The sequence below is a fragment of the Triturus cristatus genome, chromosome 3_2, assembly GCF_964204655.1.
Source record: "Triturus cristatus chromosome 3_2, aTriCri1.1, whole genome shotgun sequence".
Taxonomy (NCBI): Eukaryota; Metazoa; Chordata; class Amphibia; order Caudata; family Salamandridae; genus Triturus; species Triturus cristatus.
In genome coordinates, this window is record NC_140584.1 from 586,443,181 (window position 1) to 586,457,199 (window position 14,019).

General features: G+C 45.8%; 1 protein-coding gene across 3 annotated transcripts in view; it reads left to right on the forward strand.

Annotated features, from left to right (window-relative positions):
- The window catches only part of SYNC (syncoilin, intermediate filament protein), a 118,770-nt gene that overhangs the window by 44,417 nt on the left and 60,334 nt on the right, over positions 1–14,019 (forward strand). For all 3 annotated transcript variants that reach the window (XM_085648384.1, XM_085648386.1, XM_085648385.1), the window contains exon 2: positions 4,819–5,605. In XM_085648384.1, the coding sequence (XP_085504510.1) occupies positions 4,819–5,605 (787 nt within the window). The remainder of the gene's footprint in view (positions 1–4,818; positions 5,606–14,019) is intronic.

Genomic DNA, 14,019 nt, shown 5'->3' on the forward strand with positions numbered 1-14,019 from the left:
ATTCAACTCTCTTGAACTAAGGATAAACACATTTTCTGGGTGTGTTAGTCTTCACCGTGAGCTGGTGAACGAATTGAAGCTACAGCTCACAACAGCAAGGAACGGGGCTCAGCGGGCAAACTCACAGCCTAGATGGTTTTCTCCACAGTCTAGAAGGGCTAAAGAGGAGCTTTGCAAAGCTCCAAGGGAAGGGTACATGAGGGAAATTCGGAGAGCGAGAAGAGCCTGTAAACTGATTCTCCAGACTAGTAAGAAATTACAGGAGGATGAGCAATGGGAGGATCTAACGGACTCCTTACGGAATAATAACACCAGGGATTTTTGGAAGATCTTGGCTATTGGGAGTAGAGCCGTCAATGTTGCACCTGACGCTGTTGTCCAGCCTGACTTATGGGTGACTCATTTCACCGAACTATATATGGAGCAAGCACCAAATCTTTGTTGCCCAGTAATGGCCAAAAAGATTTGCAGCTAGCTCCCCTTGATAGAGCTGGACCCAAGAATTTTGTGTAATTCAGTCTGGTAGAAACTGAGGGCTTTGAGTCAGCTGAAAAGGGGGGAAAGCTCCTAGCCCGGATGGCATCCCGGAGGACTTGAACCTGCCAGAGCCAACCATCTGGATGCCATATATAAATATACAGAGCAACGAAATTCTAAGAGGTGGCGCTATCCCCTCCACCTGGCAGGGAGCGATAAATGTTCATGTATTCAAGAAGGGGAGCCGGTACCTCTCTGCAAATTATAATCTGATCAGCTGGATCTATGTAAACCAAAAGATCTTTTGCAGGCAGGTACTAGCCAGATTGTTGGAATGGATGTCCGAACATCACATCCTTTCTGACGCTCAGGCAGGGTTCAGAAGCAAGGTCAGTCCCCTGGAGCAGGTGCTGCGCTTTAAGATAAAGAGCTGGAAATACATTGATGTGAGGCGGGAACATCTTTATGTGGCATTTATAGATCTACAGGCCGCCTTTGATCTCGTCCCCAGAGAAAACCTTTGGAGGTTTCTATGGGAGTTTGGGATTCTGGGCGACCCTTTTAAGAATTTTGATTCGACTCCATCCCCACACCTATGCCCAGGTGCGATGGCACAATGATGAAGACCTCACCAGTTGAATTCCTATTAGGCGAGGTGTAAGGCAGGGCTTGGTCCTCTATACACACAATATATATGAGGGTCCAAGGGGGACTAGTTTAAGGACCACAACACCTTCAATCCCCAGCAGACACAGAAACAAACTAACGGAAGGTCTTAAGTCCAAACATAACAGACAAAAAGTCACTAGATGCTGTAAACAAGGTGAGAGCCTCTTCAAATAGTCAGTGTATCACTATGCCAGAAGTTGAGAGTCCATCAGCCCACCCTTATTGGCGGAGCTTCGTCATCTGAGACTCTGAGGGATAGAGGTCTGGGCCCATAATATCGAGCCAGCCGGCCCTGTTGGGTGCCCAACCTAGTGATCCCAATATAGAACAGTCTCCTGGCACAGTGTATAAATCAACTATTGAGGACTCAGAAAAATGTGCAGTGCTCTAACGTAAAAAGTGCATTAAAAATGACTACGTGGGCAAAAAATATGTTTATTAGGGATTGCCCAGATGTCATATCTAAAACCAAAATAGTCTTAAACAAAGATGACTATTTCCTGACTTGATCTCGTGAGGTCGACATGTTTCAGCCGTAATGGTTGACTAACCCGGCTTTCTTCAGGACCTAAATTGATTGAAAACAAGGCTACTGCAGGATTAATCTATTCAGTGAGAGTAATGTGAAAACAAAAAATCCTCTAAGATAATACGATGTTATTATCAAATAAAGTGTGGCAACAGCCACCCTACCAGACTAGCAATCTTTTTGCTTGGGTACAAGAGCTTTATCTTCTTTCCTAAAAAGATTGAAGAGAAATCAAACCATAAGAAAGGTCTCTCACACACACATACACAGCATCAATGACTCCTATCATACAGTGCCCTTTATGCACTGTCATTGTTATCAATGACAGTGCATAAAGGGCATATGTATGAATAGATTAATCCTGCAGTAGCCTTGTTTTCAATCAATTTAGGTCCTGAAGAAAGCCGGGTTAGTCAACCATTACGGCTGAAACATGTCGACCTCACGAGACCAAGTCAGGAAATAGTCATCTTTGTTTAAGACTATTTTGGTTTTAGATATGACACCTGGGCAATCCCTAATAAACATATTTTTTGCCCACGTAGTCATTTTTAATGCACTTTTTACGTTAGAGCACTGCACATTTTTCTGAGTCCTCAATAGTTGATTTATACACTGTGCCAGGAGACTGTTCTATCTTGGGATCACTAGGTTGGGCACCCAACAGGGCCGGCTGGCTCGATATTATGGGCCCAGACCTCTATCCCTCAGAGTCTCAGATGACGAATCTCCGCCAATAAGGGTGGGCTGATGGACTCTCAACTTCTGGCGTAGTGATACACTGACTATTTGAAGAGGCTCTCACCTTGTTTACAGCATCTAGTGACTTTTTGTCTGTTATGTTTGGACTTAAGACCTTCCGTTAGTTTGTTTCTAGGGCTTGGTCCTCGCCCCCACTCTCTTCAGCTTATATGTCAATGGTGTCGCTGATTGGTTGTTAGATTGCAAGCATAATGGCCCGAAATCGGCTGTCGTGAGCGTTTGCGGACGATACTCTCTTCTTGTCCAGAAAACCTATGGGTTTGCAGGCCCTCTTGGATAAATGTGCCTCCTTTTGTGTGGCCAGAGGGCTTGAGATAGACACTGCCAACAAAATATATGGCGATTAAACCCCATTGCTCTTTCAGGGGAAGCTGTCTGGGCTTAAGAACATGCAAAACTACTGACATAGTTCATGACTGTCTATTTTAGCTTTTTGTTTCTGGTTACGTTTTGTTCCTTGATTTTGTTTGCAGTGACCCCAAAGAGAAGATGTGTGCAGAGATTCTCTGTAACCAAGAGAGGCGCATTAAACACTAAAGATGTTAATGAATGTATTTTAAATTTTGTTTTTATGTGAAACTTTTATGGCCTCGGGCCGAAATAAAGTACTTATGAACTAGGGTATCCTACAAAGGCCAACAAGGCATAATTCAATAATTAACCACTGACTAAGGAAACACATTTAATTTAGAATCAATGTGCATATAGATTTAGCTGATGTGGATATCATAAAATCTTGCGTGCATTTGGCCACACTGGATCTACACTGGCCAGCGTTATCAAATTGACTTTTCCAAATCATTATAACATACAATATACCGATCAAATTATCAGCCAGCTTTGCTTATTGATGTGGTTTCTAAATTCCACCCCATGCCGGAGATCTCGGACAGAGTTGCCAAATATTCCCGCGGCGGGGGGGGGGGTTGGTAGTTCTTACTTAAAAATGAACTAATTAACTGTTCCTGGTAAATGCAGGATTGGTGAACAGAAGCCAAGCATGACCCACCAATGCTTTGTTCCAATAAGCTCCTGGATAGCTGTCCATAGTGGCTGAAATGACGATTCTTCGTAGCCCCGAAGAATATCTGGACTAGGCTCAGATTATGGGGTCAGCGTGAACACCCCAGCAGTCTCCACTAGGACCCGCCTTGCTTTGCCATTCAAAAATCAACACAGCACATCAGACGAGAGCTCTAAACATGCACCCACCACCCTTAAGTATGCCATTAGTGGGCCACTGTGGCACCCAATGGTACTCACAATCACCAAATCATCAGTTGCCTTACACATGCATGTACATCTGCTAGGCAGCAGGCGTGCCAACTGGCCTTTGGCTTTGGTTTTCGCCTCCAGTGCCAAGAACAATCACCCACAACTCACTGAAGTTGACCCATTCAGGCTGCTGACAGCACACCTCCACAGGCTCAATCAGACTGCGGTTTCAGACAGAAGCCCGGGAACTTTTCTGGAAAATCATCCCGGGATTACCGACAGTACTGAGATGGCACACCGCTAGTAGATTGTACACTATGCAAATGTAAATAACGTACATAACAATTTACACGTGGTCCTCTCCCATCACAGTTTGAATCAGCATTACGTAGCAAATACTCTCTCACATGCGGGTATGAGAGTAAGGGCCAGATGTACAAAGCAAATTTCTGGTCGCAAACAGCCCGATTTACAGAATTAGGATGTTTGCGAACGAATACATGCTTTTTTACATGTACCAAGCCCTGTTTGCGACTCTATAACCTATTACCGAATCACAAATAGGGTTTGCGATTAGGGGCATGTTTACAGCATCCCTTCCTAATACCGACTCGCAGTGCTATGTGTGAATGATTTGTGACCGAAATGTGGTCGCAAAGCATTCAAGTTTTATCACCAACCCGAGTTGGTGGTAACCCATTCGCAAATGGGAAGGGGTCCCTAAGGGACCCCTTCCCCTTTGTGAATGTTGTTGAAAACATTTTTTAAGAGCAGGCAGTGGTTCTACGTACTGCATTTAAAAAAAACTGCTGAATTTAAAAAACAGTCACAGACATGGTGGTCTGCTGACCCCAGCATGCCACCATCCCTGTGAGTTGAGCGATTACCAATGGGTCGCAAACCGAGACCTTCCTCATGAATATTAATGAGATAGGTCTTTTTTTCGACTCACTGGGAATCACAAGTAGTACATGGGTGTCTGCAATTCCCAAATTGCAAAAATGTACTAATTGGTAATCGCAAAGCCAAACTTATATACATCTGACCCTAAATTATGTACTTCTAAGGGGACCATGGGAAAATGTATTAGAAGTTTGTGGTGGTTGCGGATGGAATCCATGTGGGTTGTTGCATCTTCATCTCAACAGTTGGCATTTTCTTTGCAGGGACCAGATGATGTCTGATGTTGGTGTATATCGTCAGCTGGAGGACGAGGACTACGACAACTGTGGCCTCGAGGACCTGGGAGACCGATTTGAGCTCTGCATCCAGACTGTGGAGGAGCTGGAGCTAAAGAGGGACGACCTCATCCAGGAGATCACCCTGCTGCTGGAGCCCAAACTAGAAGACATTCGTGGGGCCCACGAGGACATTGAAAAGGCCTACAGGCTGCAAGCCCAGGTAGTGCTGGAGCGAGACAGCTTAAGACAGGAGATCAGGGCGGTTAAGCGCAAACTCTTCCAGGTCACCAGGGAGTGTGTGGCGTGTCAGTACCAGCTAGAAAATAGGCGGCATGATGTGGCTCAGTTTCAAGTCAGCAAGGAGGAGCTGCAGAGCATGGTCACACAGCTCTCAGAAGAGTTGTCCAGTGTGAGGGACACCTGTGCACAGAGGAAGCAGGCCCTCTTGCAGCGCCTGGATGTTCCCCAGAGTAGGCGTGGCAGCCGCTACCTCCAGGAGAGCAGGAGACTTTCTATGGAGTTTGAGAACTTCATGTTGGAAAGCCGACACGTCCTGGAGGCTGAGTATGAACCAGTATTTGTCCGACTACTGGAGAGGAGAGCGGCAAGTGGCAACACCCTGCAGCAGACTCAGGAGGAGGTGAACCGGCTGAAGGAGGCACTGAGGCCCCTGCAGGCTGAGATCAGCGAGCTGCACACGCACAACTGGAGGCTAGAGCAACGCATCGTGCTTAAGAAGCGCAAGCGAAATGAGGAGGTGCTCCAGCTGAGGGTACTGCTGTCAAACACTTCCTGTTTACACTTCCTGTTTTTCTATTTTTCCATGTAGCCTGCTTGGAAGTTGAGGATATGCCTTTTCTCTGTAACTGTAGTAAACAAAAGCTAGAAGGTTCCAGGACAGAAGAATCCCCTCATACCTTATATCAGAATAATTTGAAGGGAAGCACAGACCCGCGACTATCGCACCCACACTAAATCACAACTGGATTTGAGTCAGGCACTTCCATCAGAGAGTGAGTGTACACCAGCAATGCACAAGTAACTGCACTGCATTCTGTATCATGGCCATGGACTGCTGCAGTGCCCAATACCATCCTTTATTAGAGGGTTGTGCATTAAACAATAATTCAGCTTCAAGAACCATGCATTATCCACAGGCATGCATCCAGTGCCCCAGCTAACATCCTTTAATCAGTATGACTGATGCTCATACAGTGCTGCGACTGCAGTGACCATTGTTTAATATTGGATATGCATGAAGTGATGCATGCATACAATGCCACAGCAACAGCCTTTATTAATAGACCATACACTTGCTCAATCAAGCACCCAGTAGCACCATTCTTTCATAAGAGTGTGCACTCACAGAGTTATGCACACAAAGCCGCAGTGTCGGACACCAACCCCCCTCTGATTCGTGAATACAATGCAGCAGCTTTAGTGATAAGCCTTTGACGGTCTATGCACCTACTAATGCATGCATACAATACACCAGGTTTGGTGGACTTTCATTTATTGATGGCGTACGCTTTGCTGGGTTATACACAGTTGCTCAGTATGGTATCATAATATTATGGCCTAAATATTGGCGTACAAAATTATAGGTCCTGATTTAAGGTTAGATGGAGGTACATGGCCTGTCAAGGTGGCAGAGGTAATGTCCTCTGCCACCCTGACGGACCATGCTCCTCACAATTATGAGATGACGCCCCAGCCCAGGGATCACCTCCGTACTTTGAAAGAAACCCCGGTCTTTACAGTTCCTTTCAATGTTCCAAACATTTGTTGGATAGTCGCTATCGGTTTTGATGGCCATTCACCAAACCCTTCCAAACTTTGTTGATCAGAAACAAACTCTCAAAAATGGAGTTTGTTTCTCAAAAACAAAAAACGAATGAGCACAAAATACTCTGAGAGGTTTTTGTCAGGGTGTGGGGGTTATAATAGTTTTCTTCTGCCCCTCTCCACCAGGTGTTTCTTGGCGGTGATGGACAGAAGACACCATGCACCCCAAAAAAGGAGGGCAGCATAATGTCCTTCTTTTACCAGCCCCATCTCTGTCTGAGGAATCTTTCCATAGCAGAGGCACATAATCATAGACACACTTTCATACATTTCCAGCAACAGTAACCAGAATGTAGGGGGGTTTGCTTTAGCCCTCCCACTTCCTAGGGTGGTTGTCCTGTGCATGGCAGGGTTGAAGGTTTGGAGAAGCATCTTCCTTCACTTACATGTCCTAATAATATGAGACAGAATAGCAGATTGTAATTCTTCGGTTCACTGCCAGACAGTATAGTGCTTAAACTGGTACTAGAACATGGTCAATTTTCTTTAACCGGATAACTTAGTGAATTGTTAACTTGTGGACGTTTTGCAATTTCTTGAGTGCTGTTTGTGCAAGACACTAATACAGATTTTGGCAATAGCAGATGCCTTCAGCTGAACGGAGACAGAGGGCAGTCTTTGGCTCCAAAGCTAGGCTACAAAATGGCCACCATACTTTGACTTTGCTTGCCACCTTTACATCAGAGTATCATCTCTAAATCGAAGGTAAATGAACTATAGTATCATTTTGATGAAAGTCTATCTGGAAGTACTCAGGCTGACAATGCAACTAAAACACATTTGTGTTCTTCTTCCTTGCTTAAAGAAGATTTCTGACTCCATTTCTCACTATTTTAGAGCATCTGTGGGAAGGACCAGTGTTAATTCAAGACTGGACCCACGTGAGTGCCCTCTATCGTGGCACGTCAAAAAGGGAGCAAAAGGCCAGGTTTCTACTGCCCATGAGGTCTTAAAAGAAGGCCCCATTAGGAAGAGCAGGAAATCTCTTCACCAGCTGCCCATAGGAAATACCATACATGTCTCTTACATCACCAAATATCTGCAGAGAACAGCTGCTAAATACCAGCACTGCAAACTTATATAGTAATCTAACTGAGACTTGCATTTGGTAGGCCCCAGTCGTCTATTTTGGTCCTTAACTGCCATTCATTTGGCTTAAGGGTTAGGTTGTAGAATATGCACCCAGCCATCGTTGCTTGTGGAATCAATCTTGAAAAATGTATGAGAACTCTTAAAACATACCTCTTCATGCCATTCTTCGGCCTGCTTCAGTTTCCTATGACATCACAACCAATCAGAGCACATCCACTATGTGTTTATCTAATGCACATGCTGCTGCTTAAACTAATTACACAATATTTGTGCCTTTTTATTCAGTTGACAACATATATCAGATAAGGTGGATACATTTGGCTGCCTCATTTGGCACTACACATTTGTCATCATCTTTTGTGCTTATGTCCATGTATAAGATAACCTGGGCACAATGCACTAACGTATTTCCCCATAGTCACAAAAATGGGTAAACTCTCATATAACTGTGGTGATTATTATGCTGCTGTCTACACTACAGAAATAGGCACTGGTTCTCTATCATGAAGTAGGAAAACCCAAAGGAGTAGGATTAGGCGAGTGGTAAATCAAGCTTTGGCAAACCCAACAGGTAGCGCCTTTGGGGCCTGGTTTTGCCAATGTTTTTTCACCATGTTGTTCAGCATTCCCGATGTTGTGCAGCATGGCAAAAGAAAACCATTTTTAAAAAGTGCTTTGATGCAGCAGTTTATAGAAAAGTACACTGCGCATTCGCATGCCTACAAAATAGCACGTTTTTTTTTAAATTTACCGAGCTAGATAGGTAAATAAAGAAAAAGTAGCCCATTTTTCTTGTTAGGTCTCGCGTGGCATTGCAGCGCAAAGCGCTGTTCGCCTCGGCAAGATTTATTGTTAACAAGGAGTTTCAGTAGAGGGCTTGAAGCCCCGCCCCTCATTTCCATTGGCTTGCGTCACCATTTATGCTAAACGGTGGCCTGCCTTTGGAAATGAGGGTTTTTGGGTGACGCCCTTTCGCCTCCGAGCTGGACTGGGTCACCTGCTTTGCTGCTGTCGCAAAACACTTTCTTATCTTTATGGGGCCATGGGTTTCTAATTAGAAACACATGGCCCTATAAAGACAAGAGATCCCCATGTCCCGGCTGCAGCGCGGTCCTCTTTCACTTTCGGGACCACGCTTCGCGCTTGTTATGTTACGGCGTTCAAGCGTGGTAAATGTGTTCATTAAGTCCACAGTGGAAGAGGGGCAGTTGTCAGCAAAAAGGTTACAGCAGCAGGTTAGGTAAAATGTGGTTATGTCGGCTAATTTCCTCCCATTTCGTGAGGATGTGCCCCATGCTTTTAATGAAACGGAAGGTTATACGTTTTCATTTTATTAGGTAACTTGTTTTGAACATGCCCTTATGTGGGTTTGTGGGCCGGAGGTACATTAAACTCGTAATAACGGACTCCTCTACTGAAGAACATCTTCCCACCTTTAATTCAGGCACAGAGGAACACATTTCAGTGTCCCGCAGTACTGTATGCATAAGGTAACAGCTTTTGATTTTTTAATTCATTCAAAGCGAAACGGGGTTGACTGAACGCCGATTTACGAAACCAGCCCTCCCCCTTTTGTTCTATGCTCTTTTTGCTTAGGATAATCTATATGTCGCACTGTCTCTCACTTTACTCATTTACGGTGACCCCGCGACTGCCTCTGATTCCGAGACGTTTAACGGCAGTAGCCTCATGCTGCTTCAGGGAGAGAATGCGGCCTCACGCCCAGAGCTGCCGACTTTGGCTCTGGGGAACCAGGTTTGAGCCTTGGCGTGGGTTCAGCATTGTGTGATTCTAGGCAAATCGCCTAATCTCCCCGTGTCTAAAAAACTGAAGGTGTCCTTGAATAACATAACTGGTGCCCATGTAGAGCACTCCAATACCTTTGGGTCGAGTTTGCGCTATATAAATCTACAAGAAATTATCAGATTCTCTCTTCCTTTGTCATCAGCCATGACAGGCATGTTGTAAAAGTACGGCTTTAAGTTTTTTAGCTGCAAGTGCAGAGCAAGCCTTCTGTTTTGAAGTGTCGCCATGGCATTGGTTTCAGGACCTCGTTTAAGTGACGCTGCGGTGTTTTTTATTTTAAGATTCACTCAAATCGATAGAGACGTGCTGCGTAGCTGAGGGGGCAGGAAGGCTGCAAAGTAATTAACAGGGGAAATGCAGTCATAATTCACTTTTAGAGGGTATCCTACACTAGAACTATTTATAGAACTAGAACACCTGAACCTCCCATTGGTAACACGTGGTTTTCCGTATGTAAAATTCCTGCACGTTCGCTGGACGGAAAGCGCTCGACTCCTTGTTGGTTACAGAAAGGTCTCAGGTCTCCTCAATGACTTGCATAGGGAATGGCGGCTGGTGAAATTTGAAACTGGTAGGGCGTGAAAGTCGTGGCCAAGTGCTAGTCGCAATACTTTTGAGAAAAATAGAAAGGGCAAATGGAGCATTTAAGGCAAAATTGAGAGCAAGGTGGTTTATAAAGCAAATGTGAATCTGCAGACTTGAAAGAGTTAAACACATTTCAAGAGACCCCAGATCCTTCTGCATTAAATAGGTTCAACAGTTATGTTTTTGTGGTGTGCAAATCATCTTTATTAGCTGTAATGAGCTGTGAGCAAGTGAGTCCTGTGGTTCAGGTGCGGTGGGTAACAGAATGAACATGCACGTTCACGCCATGTCTGCACTAAGCTGGTTTTACATCTGTCCGTGCATTGACTCAGTGGCTTTTAAACGCTATAGTTATGCCTCAGTCCAGTGCTAGGGTTCTGATACATTGCTCTAGACTAGAATTGCAATGGCATCTGTAGCAGAGCAGCATCCATGGAAAGAGGAGTCTAACGACTGCTATGATCAGATCTATTATGACTATAAAAGTGCCAATTTTGAAATGTAGACAGTGTATTGTGAGGAAAACACATGCACAACCTCGTACAACTGTGGTATCGCTTAGTCGTTCGAAAGCTCACTAAATCAGCTTTTAAACCTCTTGAGTGCCCATGACGAGATGGTCTCGTCATGGGCCGCGGTTGCGCTGTGCCCATGACGAGACTATCTCGTCATGAACCCCGCCCGCTAATGAAAGGGCCGGCACAGGGCGGGGAAAGGGCAGGGCACTCAAGGGGTTAAACAGTAATTGAGCATGAGGTCGCTGCCAAAGACTTTCTCTTCACATCATGTAAGGCCTACTACTACCTACTTAAAACAAGTGTTTACACCCCAGCCTGCCAACAATCCGTAATGCTATGCAGTACATACTTTGAGCCGGTGTCCCTCCTGGAAAATAAACAGCCAACAAGAACATGTAGAATATAGCACACCTGCTGCAGTCTGATTATCTCCAAAATGAAATCGGAGCTGCGTAGACAAACTCTTCCACAGCCCACTCCCCCAGCTTCCAACATCCAATCAGGAGGCTTAAACAGCAGTGCAAACATGAAGAGAGTCCTTTAGTTGTTGCCACCCACTTCACATTGTGGATGTAGGCCAGTCCTGCCCATTACCATTTATTTCAATGGCGCTCTGCTGAAAACGCCTGGGCCACAGCATAAGCGCCCTATTTAAAAGTTAACCATTGCCGTTTCCTCCAGACACTCCCATCATGCTGACATCACTCTCCTTGTGTGTGCCTCATGGGCGAGTGATAGCCCTCGCCCCGACCAGGACGTGCGCACAAGGACTTGTCTCGCTCCTCAAATCTTTCTTTAAAAAACAACAGAATCTGTGTTGCAATTAGCACGAAGCAGTGAGCACTTTATTTAAAGCTGCTCCATGGTGTACATTCTCTCTTTCCTCTCAGATGCCAGTAGGGCAACCCCCCTTTCACCTGTTAAAACCAGCCGCCGATGCCATAGTGCCTTGCCTGGGCCTTTCGTTCTAAAATTTCTGGTTGCCCTCCCCACACCAACAATGTTGAAAGTTATTTCTATAGTTATAAGTGCCACTTAGCAAGGTTCTTCCAACTTCTTACGTGGCTTAAAGGGTTAAAACTAGCGTTACCACCGTACTTGGTTTCCTTCAACTATTAATGATGGATCAACAACGCAGCACTAGAACTCTTTAAAGATTTCCACTAGCATTGGCTGTCTGTCTTAAGTATGTATAGATAAAGGTTAAAAATAATGTTCATGCCATTGGAAAACCAGCTAAGCAGCCATCATAAGGAAAGCTGATTCTTGGATGTTTTATGGGTGCAGCAGATTGCTGGGGCAGTCTAAGGCTGACTTTAAAGTTGGGTAACGAAGTTCAAGTCTGGCGGGAGCCTCAAACATCCTGTGATTCTGGGCAAATCATTTAACCCCTTTGATGCGTGTGACGGAGCAGTTCCGTCATGCGCGTCGGTCCCGCTGTGCGCATGACGGAACCGCTCCGTCACGGCCCCGCTCGCGCAACGAACCTTCAGCACGGCGTGGTAATCCGCGCCGCGCTGAAGGGGTTAATGCCCTGTGTCTACCAAAAAAAAAGCATTTATAATGCAATAGGTCTCGCATTTACGCAAGTTTAAGCTATTGGCACTGTAAATGACAATGCCCTTTATTTATGTTTTAAAACCGAAAACAAAAATAAAAGGCATTGTTATTTGCAATGTCAATAGCTGAAACTCGCATAAATGCGAGACCTATTGCATTGCAAATGCTTGTTTTTTAAGGGCAATTGTGTTGGGAACAACATAGGGGATGCAGGTGGGAGGCGGAGCAACACAGAGCGCTGGACGGGGGAAGCAATGCAGAAGGCATGGGTGGGGAGAAGCTACTGGGGGATGGAAGCAACATGGAGGGCGGGCTGGGAGAAGAAGCAACAGGAGAGGGCGGGGAAGGATATGTGTGAGAAAGCAATGGGACAAAATACACAAAGGGAAGCGCAACATGAAGAGGGGTAGGGAGAACCACACAAGTGACAGTCAGCACTCCGCATGGGGGAAATTAAATGAGGGAGACAGCTAGGCACCACGTGTGCTCTCACGGAGTGCTTAGCCGAAGAGAAGAAACTATTGCTTGAAAAGCAAGCAGTGGAAGCATAGAAGCCTGCCAATCAAAAGGTACAGTAAAGAGGCAGGCCTCCGTGCATGACACAAACAAACACAAGATTGACAAGCTGGGGTATGAATAAGTGGTAGGTAAATGGCTGTGGGAAAGCCAACCAATGGGAAACATTGGGAGGCTCCAAGCCCTCTCACGTTCGTGGTATCCGGCAGAATGCCTTTCTCCATCAGACAGGTACGCGGCCCGTTAGGCTTCACCTAAAATCAGCAGCTCCCAGGGAAAGCAGACACCAAGCCGTTTTTCCCCGCAGGTAGAAGATGTTTTGAACACTGGTCAGGATAATCCGTGGAAAAAATGTCAACGATTTGACCGGCAGAGGGAGTCTGGAACACTATGAATCCAGGCAGATAATAATGATCATAGAGAAACTCGAAAATCTTGTCTAGTAGTAACCTTAGCTCAGAGCTTGAGGACAACTTGACCATCCAACTCGACCCGCCGGAGCGCCGCAGAGAGCGCCTCTCAGTAGCAGCAAAATGGTCCCAGTGCCACTAAGATGCTTCTCGCAACTTTGTGCGTGAGGAAACAGTGCGCTGGTCCCCGAACGAGTGAGCTGCTGTTTTCTGGAAGTGACAGGTGAAGGCGGAGCTCACAGAAACGGCGAGGTACTCCGAAAGAAGGAGAACTTTCACTGGCAGATCCACTGCTCCCAGCGAATGACTGTGAGACACGAAACTAGGGAATTAACTTTTTTTGTTTTAGGTCGAGCCTAGGGGCAGCACGCATGCACTGCTCGCTCTGCGAGGCATGCAGTAGTCGAGTATGTTGTGGAAGCCTCGCACTCTCTCCTCCCATATTTGTAATTGTCTGGTGTCAATGTCCTTGGTAAACGCTGGCTTCCGATTCATTATGAGGCTTGTTAGTCCCGCCTCAGTACCGCCCTGTCTCCATTTGTTGCCGCCCATAAGGACTGGACCTTTTACTTCACTCCTAACACGGCATGCTTTATCTAGTGGGTGAGCACTATTTACTTTATTGACAATGGCGGCTGTCCTACTGCAGGCACAATGAGCTTTGGTGCCTTCTTTACTCCCCCCTCTCTCCCGTTGTTCGTGCCTTCTCCCCCACTCCCATTGTCCATGCTCACACTCCCAAGCCCAAAGGCCTCTGCATGCGCTTCTGATAACGAGCTACAGCTATTGGCAAGCGCTGGCCAGTTGTGATTATTTTGCCTAATGGCGGCTCATTCTGGGAACAGAGGCCGTCA